General features: G+C 45.0%; 1 protein-coding gene across 1 annotated transcript; it reads left to right on the top strand.

Moving 5' to 3' along the window:
• The first annotated feature begins 4,680 nt into the window (after positions 1-4,680).
• On the top strand, positions 4,681-21,700 carry CRYM (crystallin mu). The gene is made up of 8 exons (XM_045542753.1): positions 4,681-4,953; positions 5,423-5,576; positions 7,434-7,496; positions 12,620-12,721; positions 14,435-14,618; positions 18,195-18,316; positions 19,459-19,543; positions 21,362-21,700. Exons 1-8 carry the CDS (start codon positions 4,784-4,786, stop codon positions 21,424-21,426), a joined length of 945 nt encoding a protein of 314 aa, XP_045398709.1. The 5' UTR covers positions 4,681-4,783; the 3' UTR covers positions 21,427-21,700.
• The last annotated feature ends 948 nt before the right edge of the window (positions 21,701-22,648 follow it).

Raw genomic sequence — 22,648 nt, 5'->3', positions numbered from 1 at the left:
TGACCAGTTGACTTTTGACAAGGGTGCCATGCTCATTCAATAAGAAAAGAACAGTGTTTTGAACAACTAAATAGCCACATGCAAAAGAATAAAGCTGGACTCCTACCTCATCCCACGTACAAAAATTAACTCAAAATGAATCAATGATCCAAATTTAACAGCTAAAACAAACTCTTAGAAGAAAACATGAGTAAATCTTCATGATCTGAATTTAGTAACACATTCTTAGATATAAAACCAAAAGAAAGTTTAGATAACATGGGCTTTAAAATACAAAAAAACTTTTTAGCATCAAGTACACTATCAACAAAATGAAAATATAACCCATATAATGGAATAAAGTTTTGGCAAATCATATATCTGATAAGCATTTCATGTCCTGAATATATAAAGCCCTCTTACAATTCAACAACAAAATGGCAATACAATTAAATAATGGGCAAAAAAATCTAAATAGATATTTCTCCAAAGAAATTAAACAAATGGCCAATAAGCACATGAAAAGATGCTCAACATCAGTAGTTATTAGGGAAATGCATATTAAAAACACAATGTGATATTATTTTGCATCCCACTAGGATGGCTGTAATAAAACAAAACAAAATATTTTTTATTGTTTGAAAATAGCAGTTAGCAAGATTGTGAAAAACCAGAACCCTCACACACTGATAGAGTGAATAAAACATTTTGGCAGTTCCTCAAAAAGTTAAACATAGAATTACTATATGACCCTCCAATTCTACCCCTAGTTATAGACCCAAGAAAGCAGAAAACATATGTCCATACAAAAACATGTACACAAATGTTCATTGTAGTATTGTTCATTAACAGCTAAAAAGTAGAAACTCAAAAGTTCAACAACTGATGAATAAACAAAATATGATATATCCATACAGGTGAATATTATTTGACTTTATAAAGGGATGAGGTACTGGTACATGCTACCATAGGCAGGCACCTTGAAAACATTACGCTAAGTAAAAAAAAAGGCCAGACACAAAAGGACACATATTATATGATTCTATTTATATGAAATGTGCAGAACTCACAAATACATGGACACAATAAGCGGTTGCCAAGGGCAGCGGGGAGAGAGCAGTGGGGAGTGACTGCTTAATGAGCACAGGGTGGGGGTGATGAAAAGTTCTGGAATTAGGTAATGGTGGTGGTTGCGCAACACTGTGAATTTAGTAAAAGCCACTGAATTGTACACTTCAATGGGGTAAAAATGGTGAAATTTATGTTATTTGAATTTCTCCTCAATTTTTTATAAAAGAAAAACTCTACAAGATGGATGCATGTTATTGCTGCACTACTGATGAGACAAGTCAAGTCACGTGCCTCAAACCAGATTAGAACCGAAATTGACTACACCTCCCAAACTCTCCCATCTAAGCACTAAACTAAAAAAAAAAAAGAGTTAAAATTCAACCATAAGTCTCTACTGGGTGGAGTTTTGTGTTTTTGTTTGGAAGGGCGCTGGGCAGGAGGAGGAAAGGCCCGGAGGGCCGGACACTCACCGCTGCGTCCCCACAACCGCCACCGCCTCCGCCGCTCAGGGGCGCGCGTCCCGCCCGGCGCCTCCTGCCAACGCCCCCAACCGCCCCCCGGGCGGCCGCCCACCGGCGGGGTTGCGAGGACCACGCAGAGCCGCGGACCGGGAGCCGGGGTGGCGTGGGAAGTGGAGAACCCGGGGCCGGTGGGGTGTGGGCAGTGAGGGGGACCCGCGAGCACCGCCCCTGCCCCCTACACCGCCGGGCCCCCCCGACCCCCTACCGAACGTGCACCCACCTGCACCAGCCCACCCTTCTCAGGCTTCCCAAATATTTCACCCCTTGCTCCCCACCCCCTGGCACAGGGCACAGGCCCCACCTCCGGAATGACAGAGAGGAGGAGGAGTAAGGAGAGTGAGACTGTCGCCTTGACCGCAACATTTACGGGGAAGCCAACTCGCTAGTCAAGAGAAATACTGTAATACAATATTTTTTAATTTTTTAAAATAAAATTTAAATATAAAATCACAGGAGGAGCTATATTGGAGTCTAAAGCAAAAGGAAAAAAAAATCTGTAATCCTGACTCTGCATTTAAATTTTTTATATTCTGTTCATTGAAGATTTTTTAAAATTTAGTTATTTTTAAATATTGCATTGAAATGTTTTAATATTTATCTTGGGCACTGAGTATGTCCCATAAATTTTGTGTGGTAGGTGTGTACCTCAGTCACCTACTTGCCTCACCATGGTGACAGCTCTGCCTTGTGGTCACCTTCAGTGTGCTGGTGGCAGAAGTCTGGGGAGGTGCAAGCGACCACCCCCTCGCCAGGGGGCTGTTAGGGATTATTAGGAACTTCCGGTGGCTCAGGCACAGGTCTCAAGGGAGGGCAGGGAAAGGAGAGTATACTGGCCCCACGTTACTGGTAAGTTTATTAATATTCTAAGTCATTACTACTAATAGTAATTTAATTATTTTAATAAAATAATAAACCTCAATAATACCAAATAATATTAATTAATGTACTACTTATTAATAGTATTTATTATTGGAGCCTTAGGACAGCTCTCTGTGTCTCTGGTCTCAACAACTAATGCAACCAAGATCAACTTTCTCAGTGCTACTTTACAGAGGACCTGGGTGATGTTAACCAAAGCTTTATAAGCAAGATGATTTGAGGTGATTTACAGACCTATCCTCTTTCTACAAGATTCACTGGAAGCAAATACTGAAGCTTTCTATTTAACCAAGGCTGAGTTCCTTAATTTACAACGGAAGCAAATAAATATCTATCTTTCCTATTTCATATCTCTCTTTTAGTTGATGAGTATTTGATTTTGCCTTTTGCTCCTCAAGAACAGTAGCCAAACGGTTGATTTTCTTTATTTCTTCTGTGTTTTTTAAGCGCCCAAACTGTTATGTAATAATTATAACAACACAAATAATGGTCCATAAACATTTCTGTAACCTCAGCAACTCTGGGCATAAATTTCTAGGGATAGTGAATGGAAGAAACAGAATTGTGTAATTGAAATCAGCTTTTCCCAACCACCAATGTCTTCCTTCTTTTTTGATAATATGTGTTTATTATGTGGTGACTCTGTGCCAAGCACTGTGCTAAACGCATTACATAGAATTTCTTATTTCATTGGTATATATTTTGACATTTGTTCATCCACTGTCTTTTATGATTTTGTGACTATTTCCTACGAAGTGTGACCATTTTCTAAATCCCAACCAAAATACCAGTGGAGCACAACTTAAGCACTACCCACCTCTTGAGCTAATCTCCCAGGCTCCACTGTTGCTCATCTGTTTCAGCCTACACATTGGCGCAAGACCCATCTTTTCAAATGTTTAATCTCTTTGAGAATGTAATTTATTTCCTAAGAATCACCATTCTTAGCCGCCTGACTCCAAGATCCATTCCTCATTTTATCTCGTGATGCTGCCAGACACCAGCCTCTTGTTCCAGTCCAACTTATCTGGCAATTCACTGTTCCCAAGAACTGGACAACATTCCTTCCACCCTAGAGCTTCGCCTGACCTGAGATGCCCTCTACCTCCCCTTCTACCAACATAGCTTCATGTTAGGAGTATAGCTGTGGAGTCTGCCTCCAAGAGAAAAGCTCAACTCCTCTGCTCACTTGCTTAGTGAACCTCTGGCTAAACCCCTTCTCCTCTCAGAGCCTCAGATGAACAGTAGCTATTATAATAACAATACTTGTCTACCCTAAGAGGTTCTATAATTAAATGAGATATTGTCCATAAAGTGCATGGTGCAGTTCCTGGCACATAGAAAAGATTAATAACCTGCTGTTGTTATCAATGTTGTCATTATTACTATTTCAGACCTTGGTTTCATGAAACCCTTCTCTAACCACTCCAGGTCAAAATAATCTTTTCCCCCTCCCCCACCCCCCTTTTCTGCTCTTTTTTCTTTGAATTACCCAAAGCCCTTACTTCTCCTATCCCCAATTTGGCACAGGATGTACTACCTTAAGCCTTACATTGTTACCTTCCTTTGGATACACTGTCTTATTTCCCCAACTCAAGTAAAAGCTCCTTGAAGAAAAGACCCTGCATCTTGGCTTTTTGTGTGACCAAAGCCATTACACCTTGCCCTGGGAACTCCCCGCCTTTTAAAGGTGAAGGTTAGGTTGTCCCGAGAGAAAATTGTGCACTTAAAGCAATCAACAGCTCGGGATCTGGCGGTGGGAGTGGGAGGGAGAGTAGGGTAAGAGACTCCAGATGGGGACAGATTGAAAAGAAAAAAAAAATTTAATAACCCTCTGTCTCCTTTCATCTATTTCCGAGCAGTAGGAAATAATTTAAGAAATAAAGGAGGCCCATCATCGTCTGCCCCATCTCCCCTGTCTCTTATTTCCCAGGCTGGGCGACCGAGAGACAGTAGCAAATAGCGGAGTTGGTGGGGAGGAGGGGACATAGCGCGACAAAGCCCTCTACCAACACATCTTGCCAAGGAATGTGGCCACAGCTGATTACAGGACTTGAGAAAGTGGACCCAAGAGTACTAACGCCCAGCCTGTCGCCTCGACGCCAATCGTGGGGAATCCATCGCTGGAGGGGACCCATCTCGCCCACCCTTAGGCGTCGGGGTGGGCGAAGGAGGAGGAGACAGGCCTGGGGGGCGGGGCGTGTTGCTCCGCCCCCGGAGCCCGGGCGGCGACCGGCAGGTGGCACCGCGGCGCGGCGGGGCGCTCATATAGGGCGCAGCCGGCGGAACCCGGATCGCGGAGTCGGGACTGAGCCTCGCGGGCAGGCGGCGAGATGAGCCGGGCGCCCGCATTCCTGAGCGCGGCCGAGGTGCGGGACCACCTCGGCAGCTCCAGCGTCCTCATCCCGCCTCTGGAGACCGCCCTGGCCAACTTCTCCAGCGGCCCCGACGGCGGGGTCACGCAGCCCGTGCGCACCGTGGTGCCGGTGGCCAAACACAGGGGGTGAGTGACAAAGGCCGGGGGCCAGGGGCAGGAGACGCTGGGAAGGAGGAGGAGGAGGGGAACACGAAGGGAAGCGGAGGGAGACAGCTTGCTTAATCATCGCTAATAACAGCTGCCACTTAACATGCGCTACCCACCGTGTGCTGAGTGGGCGCTTTGCAGGTGTAACAAACACACCGTCCACTTAGGTATTGACGCCACCGTTTTATTAGTGGAAGACTTGAGACTCAGAAAGCTTAAGGGGCTTAGCCAGGCTTACACAGCTAGTAAGTGGCAGGGCTGGGATGGTTTTTGATCCGGAGCCAGACTCCTGAACATACTATGCACGCTGTCTGCGGAAGGGGCAGAGGAAGAGGACAGGGCCGGTGGGGCAGAGATGCGGGAAAGGGAACGGAAGGTATAAGGCGACTGTATAGGAGACCCCAGCATTGACGCGAAGGGGTTGAAGCTGCTCCCTCTCTCCTTGTAGCTTCCTTGGGGTCATGCCCGCCTACAGTGCAGTAGAAGATGCCCTGACCACCAAGTTGGTCACCTTCTACGAGGGCCACAGCACCATCTCCACCATCCCCTCCCACCAGGCTACTGTGCTACTCTTTGAGCCAAGCAATGGCACCCTGCTGGCGGTGAGCATCTCTGTGTCATGGGGTGGAGTGGGACTCTTGGGTCCAGAGCTAGGCTTAGGAGTTAGTCCTGCAGGAGCAGGGGGAGTTTTGGTTGTGACCACGTGTGCCCTACAGGTGGCTGGATGCCAGGGACAGTGAGGGTTATCTGTAACCATGCATCTGTTTCTAGGACTGCCTGAGGATGCAGAAAGTGCATGCAGCGCCAGCATGTACTGCTGCTTCAAGCATGGATATGTCATTCTTGTATACGTCCTTGTCGTATACTCAGTTACCCCATACACAGCTTGACCTAAACCAGTGCCAAGGAAACAGTTATCTGCTGAATCCTTGTCAATATGGAAAACAAAGGGTGTTCTGTGATCCCTGGGAGTCTTTTCTGAGGAGTACACAATGACCTGTTTTAACATCTAAACATAGTATCAAAAAGTAGCAGTAGCTCACATTTACTGAGCACTTTTTGTGTGGAGGGTACTGTTCTAAACACTTCACATGTATTAACCCTCTTAATATTTAAACCCACCCTGTGAGGTGGGTAAATTATTACTCCCACTTTACAAATGAGGAAACTGAGTCATAGAACAACCATGCCCAACTTATCCAAGTTTATGTAGCTAATAAGTAGCACAGCTGAACTTCAAACCTGCTCAGTTTAAGTCCACAACCTATGCTCCCTCAAGACAACACTTTACTGCCTTTTTAACTGCTACTTATTGGGCGCCTATTGTGTGCGAAGCAAGAGAGACTACTGATCACATTCAATTCTGACAAATTCCTCTGTCGGAGTTTTTATTACCTCCCCTTCCCCCCAGTTTCTGTTAAGAGCCCTGAGGCGTAGATTACTAGAGCCACTTTGCTTGAGGTCACACAAAGACTCAGAAATCACTCCTAGGTCTGTCTGACTATGGGGTTTATACTCTTAACTCTTGTAGTCTGTGTGCTCCAACAAGCTGGCTCCTAGATTATCCCTCCTTCCCCTCGAATGTCTGGCTCATCAAGGAATACTGCTGTTCATTACTCCTCTGAAAAATGTATCTAGCTCTTCCCAACGGATACCCATCCAATGAAACTGGCATCCTTACTGCCCACCAACAGTGGTTCCCTGGGAAAGCAGGACTCTGGGCTTTGAAACTAGATAACAGCTGAATCTGCCCAGGAGCTAGGGGACTCAGTGCCTCATCAGTAAAGTGAGAATAATGATGCCTACCTTTGAGGGTGAGCTGACATGAATAACTTATAAATGGAGAAAATTGCAAAGGGTGGTTATTAGTGTTAGCCAGACATCATTCTCAACCCTCACTGTGCACCATAATCACCTGGGGAACTTTCAGAAACAAGGCTGTCTGGGTCACACCCGTAGAGACTCAGGTTTAGTTAGTCTAAGGGTGGCATCTGGGCATCTGTCTCCTCACAAAGCTCCCCACATGTGCAGCAGTTCAGAACCACTGGGGTAGAGTTTCATGGCCCTGTTCCAGATGTCAAATGACAATCTCGTCTCTCCAAGTTCCTTTTTAATTTGGTATTTTGAGAATCCCAGAGCAAAAATATAGGCAGTTCTTGCAGGCTTGTCATGTGCTAGATGTTTCCAGATGTGCCAAAGCATTTAATCCTCACAATAACCCTCTGAATCGTTGGCATTATTTTTGTTTTTACAGGTGAGGAAACCAGTGCTTGTAGATTAAAATGTTTGTTCAAAGTTGCATATCTCGTAAGTGGGGGAATTGGATCCAGTTCTGACACCAAGCCCAAGCTCTTTGTAGGATACTATAACACTTCCTAGGGCTACTCTTTTAGAGCTGTTTCTCTGCTTTAGCAGTGGATAAGGGTGCCCCTTGCTCACTGTCTCTCCTTACCCCCAAGGTCATGGATGGAAATCTCATAACTGCAAAGAGAACAGCTGCAGTATCTGCCATTGCCACCAAGGTAAATTATGTCTGGCCGTACTGTTAAGGTGAGCTGGTGGGTAGGGTTCTGTGTCTCAATCTTGAGAGACTAAGGGTGAAGTGAGGAACTTATTTCGGTCTTCCATTGGACACAGCTGGAACTCCATATGCCAAATGAAATATCAGATGAGCACAGTAATTCCCAAAATTATCAGCTACCATTTAATATGCATGACCAGATTCCAAGTACCTTACATGCATGATTCTTGATCTTCCCATCAACCTTGCAAAGTCAATATGATTATCTCCATTAGGAATTGTGGCTCAGAGAGGTTATATGAGTTGCCCAGGATCACACAGCCAATAAGTGGTGGAACAAGAATTTAAATCTTGACCTCTCCGACCTCCAGGACTGCATTCTTATCCCTGTACCACACTGCTCCTGGTAAGACAGTATGGTTGCCACACAGGCAAGAGCTAGTATGCACAAGAGGCAGAGGGTGAGCTGAAAAGATCTAAGCCAGATTTGCGTATTCATTAAATTAGTATTGCTGAGCTCCTATCATGTGCTCGGCCCTGTTCTAAATGTTGGATACAGCAGTGAACAAAACAGAGTGGCACACACACAGGGGTGGTAGACGATCAAAATTAAAGGTGAAACAGTATGATTTGCTTAAAAAAAAAAAACCTTTTCCATTTAATAATGTGCTACATAATTAGTAATTGATAAATAATATTAATATGTGAATTGTATGTAATTTTATAATTGTGTGAGTTACGTAAATCAATAAATTAATCATGTAAATTTAGGTAATAAATGTTGATATTTATTAATACATGATTAATAAAGTGCTTAGAGTTTGCTAAAAAATGAACACAACAACCACCAAAAAAGCCACATAGTATGTTGGAAAGATGGAAATAAAGAAGAATGGAGAGTATTGGAGAGGGTGGGAGAAGGGTGTGACATCTTAAATTATCCAGAAAAGACCTCACTGAGAAGGTGACATCTGAGTAAAGTCTGAAAGTGGTGAGCGAGCGAGCCATGCAAAAATGTGGAGGAGTACTCCAGGCAGAAGGAACAGCAAGTAGTGGGGGTGATGATGTTCCTAAGCAGTGTTGAGGCATCCTACAAGAAAAACAGTATTTTTAGAGGTTAGAGTTAAGAAGACACTTACAAAACAGGCTTCCATGGGAACGTTTGGAGTCTGGAATCTTTCACATTAAATGGAGAAGTGCAAGGTGTTGGAATGCTGATTTTCCTAAGCATAAAGTAAACATGGTAACCCAAGGGAAGGTTGGAACAGCAAAGACCAGGTGTTCAGACTGTATGTTAAGGTTTTGTAGATACATGATGGGGAGGGAAGAATGTATGGATTAATCTGGTAATTGTATAGGGTGTAGATTATGTAACCCACCTTGTTGAACTGGTTTTGCATTATATCCAGAGCTGACTCAGAGTGAAATAATCAAAGGACTTTTTGCTATGCTTGCTAATAATTTAACAACAGAATGAGTCTTTTTTTTTTTTTTTTGAGACAGAGTCTCGCTCTGTTGCCCTGGTTAGAGTGCCGTGGTGTTAGTCTAGCTCATAGCAACCTCAAACTCCTGGGCTCAAGCGATCCTCCTGCCTCAGCCTCCCGAGTAGCTGGGACTACAGGCATGTGCCACCATGCCTGGCTAATTTTTTTCTATATATATTTTTAGCTGTCTAGATCATTTCTAATTTTTTTAGTAGAGATGGAGTCTCGCTCTTGCTCAGGCTGGTCTCAAACTCCTGACCTGAACAATCCTCCCACCTCAGCCTCCCAAAGTGCTAGGATTACAGGCGTGAACCACAGTGTCTGGCCCAGAATGAGTCTTATAATATCACCTGTGATTTGTAAAGGACTTTGGTGTTCTTCAAAATCATTTCCAACCCACTGCCTGGACTTTGAGTTTCAGTGAGGAAAGCAGAGCAGGTATTATTGGCTTCATTTTACAAAAATGAAATGGAAACTAGGATTTCCCGAAGTCATACAACCAGGTACCTGCAGGTTCTTCCCAGGCTGTGTGGTCTTGTTATCCTAGAGCAGTAGTTTCCAACACAAACTATGCAAGAGCATCACCTGCTGCATTTGAATTTTTTAATTCAAATTCCAGAACTACTGAATCAAAATCACAGATAGTGAGGCCCAGAAAACTAGGCTTAAAAAAAAAATAGCCCATAGTTGATTCTGATGATAACCAAGTTAGGGAGTGACACTGCTGAAGACCTAGCCTTCAATAACACTGTGCTTTGTTACATTAATAAAAATCTGTACTCCTAGAAGAGTTGATAAACCGTGGGTTGACACTTCAAAGTGAAGGCTGAAACTTCACAGCTTTATTTCCAGGGGCTTGGATGGGCTATTTCAATAAGGAACAAAGGGTCTATTTTACTTTTGGCCTTAATGAGAGTAGAATATTTTCTTGTCTACCACCTCTCTTTCATTTAGGGCTTTTGAGAAGTATAGGAAACTCTGGGGCCCGATGGACACAGTAACTTCTTTGTATTTGGGTTTCACATGACCTTAGTTGAGGACTCTGATGTGCTTTCTCAAAGTGATAGTATACATTAGGGTTTATCCCTCGCATGCATTTATTCAACAAATATTTGAGTGTCCACCAGGTTCTAAGGCCCTGTGCTCAGCATGAAGCAAAGAATGGGGAGCAAACCAGACAGCAGTGTTGTCGTCTTGGAGCACAGGATCCAGTGGGAGAGACAAGATAGTAATCCAAAGATCACACCAATGAATGTGAAACTACAACCCTGACTAGTGCTATGAGAGTGTAAAATGAGGAGGCTTGATCTAATCTGTGGAATTTGGGAAGGCTTTTCCTATATAAGGGATATTGGAGCTGAGATTTGAAGGATAATAAGAGTTACTCATGAAAGGCAGAGGGGAAAGCATTCTCAGCAGAGGAAAAAGCCTGTGCTTGCAGAAAGCACGTGTGCTGGGGAAAGCAAGGAGGCAGTTGTGGCTGGAAGAGGGAAAGTACAAGGGAGCATGGCATGAGCGGGGGCTGGAGAGATGGGAGGGCCAGACCTACAGTGCAAGGCTCTGACAAATGCAAATGAAACAGACTTTCAAACTCTTGTTCAAATGAGAAACCTCACAGATTCATATGCGTGTTTTTTTTTTGTTTGTTTGTTTGTTTTAGACAGAGTCTCATTCTGTTGCCCGGGCTAGAGTGCCGTGGCATCAGCCTAGCTCACAGCAACCTCAAACTCCTGGGCTCAAGCGATCCTCCTGCCTCAGCCTCCCGAGTAGCTGGGACTACAGGCATGCGCCACCATGCCCAGCTAATTTTTTCTATATATATATTTTTTAGCTGTCCAAATCATTTCTTTCTATTTGTAGTAGAGATGGGGTCTCACTCTTGCTCAGGCTGGCATATGCATGTTTTTAATTACCTGCATGCTTATGGAAAAAGACTGAAGTGCCACTAATCTTATTATACTTATTAATAAATCTTGTAAACATTTATACCATTTAAGGAAAGAGACATCAGTTATAACATTGTTACCAGGGCAACAAATTATCAAGTAAGGCAACCAATCAGAATGACAGATTTAGTTTTGGCGGTTGAAGGTTATTTTTATAGGACACTGTAACAATTTCTAAAGCTCAAATGCACTTCCAACAATAGAGTCCTATAAACTGAAAACTGAAATAAACGATAACAGTTAAGGAACAATCACCTAATTCTTCTCATTGGACAAGAGCATAACATTGTTAGTCTTGTGCATATTCTCATTTTGAAACCTTTTAAAATCATGGTCTTTGAACTACATTCTACGGCACAGGATGGTCTCTCTCCTTCCATAGCTGCAGGAGACATGATTAACTCCTGATATTTCAAAGACATCTTTTTGCTAGTAATGGTTAAGAAAACTTTCCACTTAAGACTTTTCACTTTTAAGGTTATACTTCAGAATTTCAATAAGTAGCACTGTAAAAAAGAACAGACCCAAGGAGCTCAAATTTTATCAAATGAAATAGTGAAAAAGTAGAAGAGGGTCTTATTTAATACTATGGTCTGAGGGGCAAGTGTGGTGTCTTTTCCTCTATGCCAGTAATTCTCAACTAAGCATGATTTTTGCCGCCTGCCCCAGAGACATTTAGCAATGTCTGGAGATTTTTTCGTTGTCACAATGAGGGGTTGGCGGAGGAGGTGGGAAGTGCTATAGGCATCTAAGGGATAGAGATCAGGGATGCTGTTAAGCATCCTATAAAGCACAGGACAGCTCCCCTTCCCAAGAAAGAATTATCTGGCCCAAATGTCAGTAGCTCCGAGGTTGAGAAACCCAGTGCTACTTCTGGTGAGTCAGAGTGGGCATGTACCAATTCTATGCAAATAAGACTGCCTCTGTCCTCACTGGGCTTAAAGGTCAATACGGGAAATTAAATCTATAATCAAGTAAGTGCTGTGGTATGGTGCATTCTACCAAGGAGGTCAGAGAGACTTCACTGGGGTGGCGACACTTGATGTGAGTTGACCACGGAAGCCTCCGCTCAAACACAGACACGAATGCCCTCAGAAGGTGCCACAACGCCAGCTCTACATTCATCTGTAAAGGAAGACAGAGGCTGTGAAAGAATCCACAAAGAGTGGGCCCAGAAAATGCAGCTGAGAACCCGGGGAACAAAGGCTCATGGGTTCCAGGTAGCTCTTAGAAGTAGCTCAGGGCTCTGAGAGGTGGGGGTTGCTTAGCACATGGCTGAGGTGGGCTGGCACAGGAGAAGGAACACAGATGGAATATGTGGTTTTGCAGCCCCGCTGTGCCCTTTAATAGCTGTAGGACTGAGCAAGTCACTTAACCTCTCTGGGCCTCAATCTCCTCGTCTTTAAGAGGAAAATAACAATACACATCTCTAGCTCCTAGGGCTGTTGTCTGGACTAAGTGAGATCATGCAGGTAAAGCGCTGGCATATATTAGGTGCTCAATGAAGCCTCCTTCCTTCACCCCCACTCTACAGAGGGGAAACTGAAACACAGAGTGACATTTCCTTGATTGCCCTCAAGCTTTTGAGGGAGCCGATGATAGAGAGGAAGTCACCTGATCTTCAAACCGTATTTGTTTCTTACCCAGCTGCTAGTGTCTCCCTTAACCTTTTCCACCTCATTTTTCTCAAATAGTTCTTGAAACCCCCCAGCAGCGAAGTGTTGTGCATCCTCGGGGCTGGGGTCCAGGCCTACAGCCATTACGAGGTGTTCGCAGAGCAGTTCTCCTTCAAGGAGGTAAGTGTGGGGGCAGGGCGGGCAGAGAGGAGGCAAGGGAGCCGGTGACCTCTGACTGTACTTGTTCACTGCAGCACGGGTTAATCTGAGCTAATTAGGTTGTGAGTCTGATCTAGACCATTCTTTTACTTTAATGACTTCCCCAGAAGCCCCGATCAAGGTACTATGGGGGGAGGAGTTGGGAGATTAGATCACCTCTTTCCAGTTTCTCAGTTCACAGAGCATATGCCTGAGGATTCTGGGAGCCTATGTAGTGAGTTAAAGGATTCTACCATGTCCATTGTATACGTTCAGTTGTCCTTTTAGCCCCTATGTTTTTCTTAGTAGAAACTGGGAGTTTTTAAGTAGTCAAGGTTATGGATCAAGGAACTGGGGATGAGGCCTGGAGACCAGGAGGCCACAGCATCCTGGTTTTGCAGTCTACACACTGATCTACCTTTTCCCTATCATGGCTCATGCTTCCTCCTGGGAATGTTTGATGCTATTTTTATTTTATTAATATTTTATGTATGTATATGAGAGGAGTGGAATAGATTCAAAGTATGATTTTTTATGATAAAAATAATACCTCTGCATTGGGAAATACAGACTATAAGGAAGAAAATAAAAGAAAAAAAATGCCTTTATCTGTTTTCAAAGACAAGCAGTGAACGGGTTCCATTCTTCTCTCATCAGCTTTTTATAACACAGTTTTAATCGTGTTAGATATGCACAGTTGTGTATCCTGTCTTCTCACTGAATGTCATGTTCTAATGTCATCGCTTTGCCAGATTATCTAAGTTTTGCATATTATTTGCATAGTTTTCCATCAAGAAGGGCAACGTGATTAAACCATTCACTTATGACTGGGCAATATCTATCATTTTTCATCTTGATTGATCTTACTTAGACATAGAGTTTATTTCTATATTTGTTATGTTTCCTTATGAGAGATTCTTTAGGCCTTATTTTCGATTGAAGCCGGGCAACCCCTGACCCAAACACTGAGGCCTGTTAAGCAAGCCAGCAAGTCCCCAGTTCCCGGTGAGGCCAGTGATACCCTACTCCCATCCCGCCCCAGCACCATCCAGGATTCCAACTGTAGCTACCACTCTTGGTTGTCATTGGCTACACCATCCACCTTCAGACCCTTCCCTACTACTCTTCAGAATAATTCCCCAAGTTATTCCATGCAAAGCATCACCATAAATAATCATTTTTATGAATCTCACACCCGCTTCAACTCCTTTACAAGGTTTCAAACATAAAGTGTGACTTTGACACTGACCTTGCCCAGTTATTCCCATTTTACAGATGTGAAAACTAAGGTTGAAAGAGGTGAAGTACTATTAGTAAGTGACAGTCAGGATTGGTTCCAGGCCTACTTGGCTCCAGAATTTGCTCTGCTAATCATTACACTACATAGTATCTATTAAGCTATTTAGTAAGTATTAAGCTATTTAGACCGCGTGTCCTGGCTTAGAACTGAAAAACTTCCAGCCTTCTTTAAAGGGTAAAGTGACAGGTAAAGCTCATTTTTCAAACATCTGGCCAACTATCTGTCCCAGTTAATGCTGTGCCTTTGATCAAATGTCCATTCACCCTAGGGAATGATTTAAGTAACCAGAGCCCCAATTCCAGAGGGGTTCAACTTTCCCTTGGCATCCCTAGATTTGGTATAACATAAGCAGCCAAAATATGGCACTAATGTCCCTCTTGTCACCCCCAATGAAGGTGAGGATATGGAACCGCACCAGAGGAAATGCAGAGAAGTTTGCAGACACGGTGCAAGGGGAGGTACGGGTCTGCTCATCGGTTCAGGAGGCTGTGACAGGTGCAGATGTGATCATCACAGTCACTATGGCAACAGAGCCCATTTTGTTTGGTGAATGGGTAAAGCCAGGGGCTCACATCAATGGTAAGTAGAGTGGCTCCACGAGCCATGGCTAGGTGGTAGCCGGATTCCTCCCTAGACTGGACCAAGGGGCTGCATCTGCAGAGCTGGTTTACATGATGCAGAATGCCCAAGATTTTTAAGGGCCTTGGAAACATGTGAACCTCAAAAAACTATATTCACTCCAAAATATCAAAAGGAAATTACAAACCTGAAACTAACATCCATTTAATTAATGTTCTATAAAATGTAACATTATGGCAAATAGTCAATCACAGCTCAGTTCTTAAATGTGATGAGGTTTAAGTCCCAAAAACCAAATGAATCATTTGTTCTTAACAACACTTAGAATTATAAAAAACACTTTTCAAAAAAAATTATAGTAGAAAAGACACATGACATGTGGATGGTTTTTAATATGTCTGATAGGATAAGGGGGAGGGGAGGGGACTCTAAACATAAGGGTGCCTGGGCTCCTGAAACCCTTCAGATGGCTCTGAGGGTTATAGCAAAAGCTGATCTATGTTTAATGCTTACTATTGCAAGTGCTGTTCTAAATCCTTTATATGTATTATGTTATTTAATCCTTACAACCACCTTAGGAATTATTATAATAATATCATGACCCCATTTTACAGGTGGGTAAACCAAGGCATGGAGAGATTAAATAACTTTCCCAAAGTCAGAGGTTCTTAATGGCAGAGCTGGGATTTGAACTGAGGCAATCTACCCTCAGAGCCCAAGCTCTTCAATCATACTTGATAATATCTTCCAATAAGAAGATTGGATTCTGGTGAGCAGAACAGGCAAAGACTAGAGGATTCAAAGATAGTATCAATGTCTTGTGTTTTAGTGACAAGCACATGATGTGAGCTCAGGAGCTAAGAGCATGTTCACCGAATGTCTGCCATGTGCCTGGCACTGTTCTGGATGCTGGGGCTGCCACAACAAACCAGGCACTCACAGTCACTGCTTTCCCGGTGGTTACATTCTAGGGAGGGGAGATCAACAGCAAAAAAATAAACACATAGATGATCTAGATGGTTCTGGCTAAAGATGAATCCTGTGAGGGAAACAAGACACTGTGTGCGGAACCGGATGGTGGAAGTAGAGGGAGGTACTTTCAACAGAGTTATCTGAGCAGCTCTCTGAGGAGGTGATTTTTGAACTGTGACCTGAATGATAAGAAAGAACCAGCTATGACAAGAGCTGAAGGAAAGGCATTCCAGGCAGAGGGAACAGCAAATGCAAAGGTCCTGAGGTTGGTAGTGAACATGGCACTTTTAAGGAATGGGCCAACATAAATTGAAGGTCTCAGCCTGTATGGGGCTGGGGTTAGGATGCGGGTGCAGGGAGTAGGTGAAAGGTGACTTAGTTGGTAGGTAAGAGGGGGGTCAAGGCTGGCTTTATCAACAATAAGACCATTTCTGGAAGGACTTGGAAAATCAAGAGGGACCAGCCCTTAGTGAAATGATTTCCCAAGGACACAGCCAAATCTTCAGTGAAACTGGCTTGATTTTTTCTTTTTTCTTTTCAGTTCATAACACATAACCCTCACAGTTTCCGTGGTTCAAGAGTCTGGACCTGGGTTAGCTGGGTCTTCTGCCCAAATTGCACAAAGATGAAATCAGGTGTTATCCAGGCTGTAATCTCATCTGGTGCTCTGGGGCCGCCTTCTGCGCTCAAAAGGTCATGGCAGGATTCAGTTCCTTACATTGTAGGACAGAGGCAGCCCGTTCCCTTGGGGCTGCTCTCAGCTCCCAGAGATGACTCACATTCCTTGTCATGGGGACCCTCTGTCCTCAAGGTAGCAACAAAGACTCTCCCTCGTGTTGGATCCCTCTCGCACTTTGAATCTCTTTCCAGGAAGGGCTGACTTGATTTTGAGTCAAAGCATCTTTTATATTTCCCTGGCCTGGGCACAAAATTGGTTTATGTGTTCACAGAGGCGTCAAATATACTTAAGAAAAGTGTGTGACAAGCGCAGGCAATGGGGAAACACCAACAACAGATTTTTCTTAGTTTACAGCTGAGCTGAGGGGCACCCCAATCCCAGCCAACCCCACACTTCCTTCCTCCTGCCCCCAGGACCCCACCGTGGCCAGTCTTCTGACCCTTACGCATTTTAGCCCCCCTGAAGCCAGGCCAGAGCCCAGTCTGAGTCAGGCTTCTCCTTTTGCTGCCTGGCCCACCTCCATGGCCTCACACAACCCGCTGAGAATTCGCCATCTTCGTAGGCAGCAGCTGTCTGGGGGAACAGCGCAGTGAGGAGGGGTAGCCTGAGAAACCGAGCATTTTCCTCACCAGCTTATGATTTATTTACGAGCCTCAGTAGCCGGTGCTTTTTGTTCTATAGAACTCCCCACACAAACGGCCTTCAAGATGGACATTTTTATACCACTCTTTGGAAAGTGGAGCAAGGGAGAACAGCGGGAGAACAGCGGGAGGGGGGAAACAGAGAAAGCTGGACGTCGGTGCAAGAAGGCATATAAATGCCGCCTTATATTTGTATAAGGCTTTAGAGCAGTTTTCAAAGACTTGCTGGCCATGGGCTGGATCCAGCCAGCAGACGTGTTTTGTTTGGAACACAGAGTGATCTAAAGATCAAGGAATAACGTATGCAAATAGATTTCCTGCTTCTCTTTAAAAAAAAAAAAAAGGGAAGGGGGGAATATCTGGTAACAATGGACCTGAATTCACACATGGCAACGATTAGCTGGAACTGAATGATGACTGTCCCTTTTGGAAGGGCCCGCTTGCTTCAAATCCAGCCCCTCAGAGCAGCTTTGCTCCTTTTCATCACCTGTGTGGCCCTGCAGGCATTTGGTTGCAGCCTCTGCAGTGTCTTGTGTCCCAGCGCCAGGAGGCTTGATGCCCTGGATTCGGTCATTCTGGTCCTGGGCCCTGCAGAGGATGTGAAAGCTCAGGGCCCGGTTGGTGCCAGTTTGCTTTTTACTGGGCTTCTCCATGACCCTAACACTGGGCTCTTTGTCCATGAGTTAAGAGAGAAGCGTCTGGGGTTAAAGAATGAAAATGATTAAAGAGCAAGTTGATGGAAGGAAAGAAGTGTGGGGTACGAACAAGCTCCAAGTGACACCTCTGTTTCGGGGTTTTTGTGAGGAAGTTGCTGCTCTTGATAAGCGAAGAGCTGTGCTTGCTTTGGCAGCACATAGACTAAAAATTGGAACGCTAAGCAAAGAGGCAGGAAAGCCACGGCGCCTATCACACACGTAACCCAGGCCAGGACCTTCGCTTCTCTGAGCCTCAATTTGTGCCTCTGTTGAATGGGAATCAGACATTGAAGCGTACTTGGGAGAACCGTAAATATTATGTGGGAAATATCCTGCGGGTAGCGGACACCCAATAAATGAATGCTGAGTCATCTCGAAATCTTTCGGGAACGAGGTGGGGTACACAATGGGAAGGACGACAATTCTTAGTAAGTATTCAGCCTCACTGATTGGGAGGGGCCTGCAATGAGGCGGTGTCCCGAATCTGAGTGTTCCCACGTGTCCTTTGTTCACCTCTCCCCCATGCCTTGGCCCTTGAGTATCCCTCGGGACCGTTTCTGGGCTTAGGGTCTGTTTTGCCGTCCCTTAGCGATCGGAGCCAGCAGACCCGACTGGAGGGAGCTGGATGATGAGCTCATGAAGCAAGCCGTGCTGTACGTGGACTCCCGGGAGGCTGCCCTGAAGGAGTCTGGAGATGTCCTGCTGTCAGGGGTGAGCCTGGCTGGTCTCGCCTGGATCCCAGGGTTCTAGTAACTTCCTCCAGTTCAGCCTGCTCCAGACCTTGGTCACCCCACTTCCTCATGGGGAAGGAGCTTCTGAACATCTTTGCAACCCTTTTAAATCCCATTCCAGAATAACATGACCCATCATGGTGGTGATATGTGTTTTTCTGTCCCCTTTGCCTGGAGGGAGAAGCTCGATGGATTTCTCCAGGGGGCTGTCCTGTCATGCAGTGGGATTGGGAGATGGATGGGAGCCTGTTTTAGCCTAGAAACTGTCCCGATGTGGCCAGCACAATAGGACTGTGGTTAGCCACCTCTGGCCTTCTTTTTCTGTTGTAATCAGGGCATGGAAACAAGAAGGGGGCTGCTGAAATGCGTGTTCCGATAAAAACACATCTGTTTCCTCACTGGCATAGTGATCTAGCACCACAGTCCCCAATCGCCAGGCTGCAGACTGGTACCAGTTTGTTTCCTGTTAGGAACGGGGCCGCACAGCAGGGGGTGAGTGGGCAAGCCAGCGAGCAAAACTTCATCTGTGTTCACAGCCACTCCCCATTGGTTACATCACCACATAAGCTCTGCCTCCTGTCAGATCAGTGGCAGAATTAGATTCTCATAGGAGCAAGAACCCCGCTGTAAACTGTGAAGGCGAAGGATCTAGGTTGTAGCTCCTCATGAGAATCTAATGCCTGATGATCTGAGGTGGAGCTGAGGCTGTGATGCTAGTGCTGGGGAGCGGCTGCAAATACAGATTATCATTAGCAGAGAGGTTTGACTGCACAAGAAACATAATGCACTTGAATTATCCTGAAACCATCCCCTTCCCCAGTCCATGGAAATATTGTCTGCCATGAAATTGGTCCCTGGTGCCAAAAATGTTGGGGACTGCTGATTTAGCAGGACAGTGTTCCAGACACCGACTTGGATCTCTGCATTCATGGCATCACCAAGGCAAATGTTACCCAAAAAGGATTTCAGGGGGTGGCATCTTCCCTGATATTATCCATTTTACGAATGATCTTTTTATTAAGTTTATCCCTTATTCAGTTCAGGGACGCCCTGCACGGGCTTCAGAGGCTAACCCTGAGCAGACTAGCGTCATGCCTGGGTCAGCGTATGTCTGTTTCACAGGCCGAGATCTTCGCTGAGCTGGGAGAGGTGGTGAAGGGAGTGAAGCCAGCTCACTGTGAAAAGACCACGGTGTTCAAGTCCTTGGGTAAGATCCATTGCTCCCCAGACACAAAGCCAACCAGAGCACAAGGCAGGTTCACCCGTTGGTGGAAAGAGGAACAAGTCACCAGGCTCTGTAGCTGAATCATTGTGAAATCCGTCACTTGGATCAATTATTTACATCTTTGTGTAGCGGTTAAGCCCATGAACTCTGAAACTGAGCAGTCCGGGGTTGGAGTCCCTTCTCTGCCACTCATCAGATGAGTGGCCTTGGGCAAGTGATCTGACCTCTCTGAGCCACAGTTTCCTCCACACCTATGACCTTGAGTTGTGAGTATGAAGTGTGACGTGTGTGTAAAAGGACTCATTTAGACATAGATCTCAATGAAACCCAGAAGAAGATATCTTTCAGAGGTGGGGGGCAAGGGACAAAGATGTTAAAAGACAGGGACCTTAAGGGAAATGGCAGAGAGACCCAACTCGAAAGAGATTCAGACAGGAAGTACATCCTGAGATGTCTGTTTCCCCCTTCCCTGTTCCCCTCACTTGCTGCTTTGAGAAGGGGAGCCCCATGCTACCTGGATTGTATGGGGTACCTTGTAGAGGGTAGAAACCCAACAAAGGATGGGCTCTTCCAGGGTCGGGTCTGCCCCTTGGCCCAGCTCTCCCACTCTACGAGATTTAAGGAAAGAGAAGTACTTGGGAAGAGAGCTGATATTTAGCTGATATCCCTAAATATTGAAACACTGCCACCTGGTTGCTAAATAGTTGCTATCCTGCACCCCTCAAGAGTGCCCTCTGTTGCTCTCTCAAGACCTTCTGTACTTATTCACGATCAAGCAATGGAAGTGTTAATGCCCGGCAGAACATTGAGAGGGCTCTGGCCACTCAGCGCCCATGCCATCAGTTAGCTTCCATGCTTTGCTGGTGGTTAAATATTTTTACAATCTCTCATGCTCTGGAAGACAGGCAAAGGCAATATAAACTTTATCCAGAGCCCGGTTCAGAGACATCACACTGATCCAGTTGCATCTGAATGTTTCAGAGTTCATAGCAGATCAGAGGTCAATCAGCCTAATCTTAAGGAGCCAAAACACTGCAGAAACCTGCTCTTCCCTTTCGAGCAGTTTCTGTTTTCTCACTTTTGAGGATTGGTTTTGTTTGTTGGCACATCTTTTCATCTGACATAATACATGCATATGAAGTGCCTATTACATCTCTGTGCTGGGAGCGGGGGTTAAGGTGCGTATCCAAATCCACAAGACAAAGGGGAGATGCTAAAGGATACAGGGTTTGAACTGAATCAGGGGTCAGCAAAGTCCCGCCCATGTGCCGAACCTGGGCCCACTGCTAGAAATGCGTGGCCCATGAGCCAGAAATGGTTTTTACATTTTCAAACAAAAGAATAATATTTTATGACACATGAAAATGATATGAAATTTAAACTTCAGTGCCTATAAATAAAGTGTTCCTAGAACACAGGCTCATTTCTTTTACCTGTTGTTTATGGGTACTCTTCTACTCCAAGGGCAGAGCTGAATAATTGTGACAGAGACCACATGGCCCGCAAAGCCTGAAATATTTACTGTCTGACCCTTTACAGAAAGTCTGCTGACCCCTGAACTAGACCTTGAAGGATACAAAATTTGTTTGGGGGGACATTCCTTGCTTAGGATCATGTTCCCTGCCTTGATGTGCCCTTCACAGACCACCCAAGCCTGAGCTCACCCCTGGGGACCAGCCCCTATCATCCTGCCCGGGCACCAGCACAGACACGCATCAGAGAACTGCCAGCCACGGGGCCTGGGTGGTTTCAGGGAGAGTTGTTCTGACAAACGGTGAACCCGATTTCTGTCCATTCCAGGAATGGCAATAGAAGACACGGTTGCAGCCAAACTAGTGTATGATGCCTGGTCATCTGGCAAATGAAACAGAGGAACTTTGTGTTGAGACGGATGCTGCGGCTCAAGGGATGTTGCCACTGCTTGTCTCACAGTTTCGAGATCAGATGAAGGAATCCAGTCCCTGGCAAACTATAGTTTTGTGCTTGTCATGTTTTACCTTCAACCCTGAGATCCCCATTCACATTTATAGTCAGAAAGCAAAACTAGGTAACCATTTCTTCTGTTATGCCAGTAGCATTTCTTTCCCTTGTATGGCACTACCTTTTGTATTTCCCCGAAATAAAGCATTTTCCAATTCGGCAGTGTTTGCTTTGGTAACCTCTGTTCCCCGTGGCTAGGAAAGTTGAGAGGGGTCAAGTGCTTCCCTTTGCTCCCTGGGGAAACTCCAATGACTATGGTGAAATTTCTTTTCTACTTTTTTAATTGAGATACAATTCACATACCAAAAAATTCACTATTTAAAAGTGTGCAATTCAGTGGGGTTTTGTAGTATCTGCAGAGTTGTGACACCATCACTACCATCTAATTCCTGGACATTTTCATTATCCCAAAAAGAGATCTGGTGCCCACTGGCAGTCACTACCCATTTGCCCCTGTTCCCAGGCCCTGGGAACTACTGTTTTCTGGCTCTATGGATTTGCTGCTTCTGGACATTTCTTATAAATGGAATTATATAACATGTAGCCTTTTGTGTCTGACTTCTTATAACTAAAATTTAAAGGAACAGTGGGTTTCCACATATAGGTCAGGACTCCTTTGGTCATAAATGGGGGAGACCACGACTCAAACTACCTTAAGCTGCATGAGCAGGGAATGGGATCTATTGGCTCTTATAATTAAGGAGTACACAGGTACCTGGTTTCAGGTGTGGCTGTATCCAGGGGCTCCCAGTCTGGTTCTCTCTGTCCCTTGGTCCTGTTTTCTTCAGTGTTGGCTCCATTATATCAAGCAAGTTCTCCCTTTGTCATGGCAGGACACTTGCCAGCAGCTCCTGAATTATGTCCTTAAGCAACCCTGGCATAAATAAAGATTTTCTCGTGTCACAGTTAAACATCTCAGAACTGAGCTCACATGCCCATTCCTGAGCCTAACCTCGTGGCTGAAAGAAATGGAATACTCTGTTTGGCCAGGCTTGGGCCATGTGCCTATCCCTGAATCACTGCACTGCCCAGGGAGATCTGATGCCCATCCTTGAATTCAGGAGTGAAATCAGCCCATCTGACCACATGAGCTGACAGAAGGAAGCA

Source organism: Lemur catta, chromosome 2, assembly GCF_020740605.2.
Source record: "Lemur catta isolate mLemCat1 chromosome 2, mLemCat1.pri, whole genome shotgun sequence".
Lineage (NCBI taxonomy): Eukaryota > Metazoa > Chordata > Mammalia > Primates > Lemuridae > Lemur > Lemur catta.
The sequence above is the reverse complement of the archived record's forward strand: the minus strand, read 5'-3'. Positions and strand labels throughout refer to the sequence as shown.

What these genes read in the sequence shown, in the direction of transcription:
- CRYM (XM_045542753.1), top strand. Translation starts at nt 4,784, where the DNA reads ATGAGCCGGGCGCCCGCATTCCTGAGCGCGGCCGAGGTGCGGGACCAC. An exon ending in AGCAGTTCTCCTTCAAGGAG is followed by an intron (nt 12,722 to 14,434) that starts GTAAGTGTGGGG and finishes CCCCCAATGAAG; the next exon opens with GTGAGGATATGGAACCGCAC. An exon ending in GCCAGGGGCTCACATCAATG is followed by an intron (nt 14,619 to 18,194) that starts GTAAGTAGAGTG and finishes GCCGTCCCTTAG; the next exon opens with CGATCGGAGCCAGCAGACCC.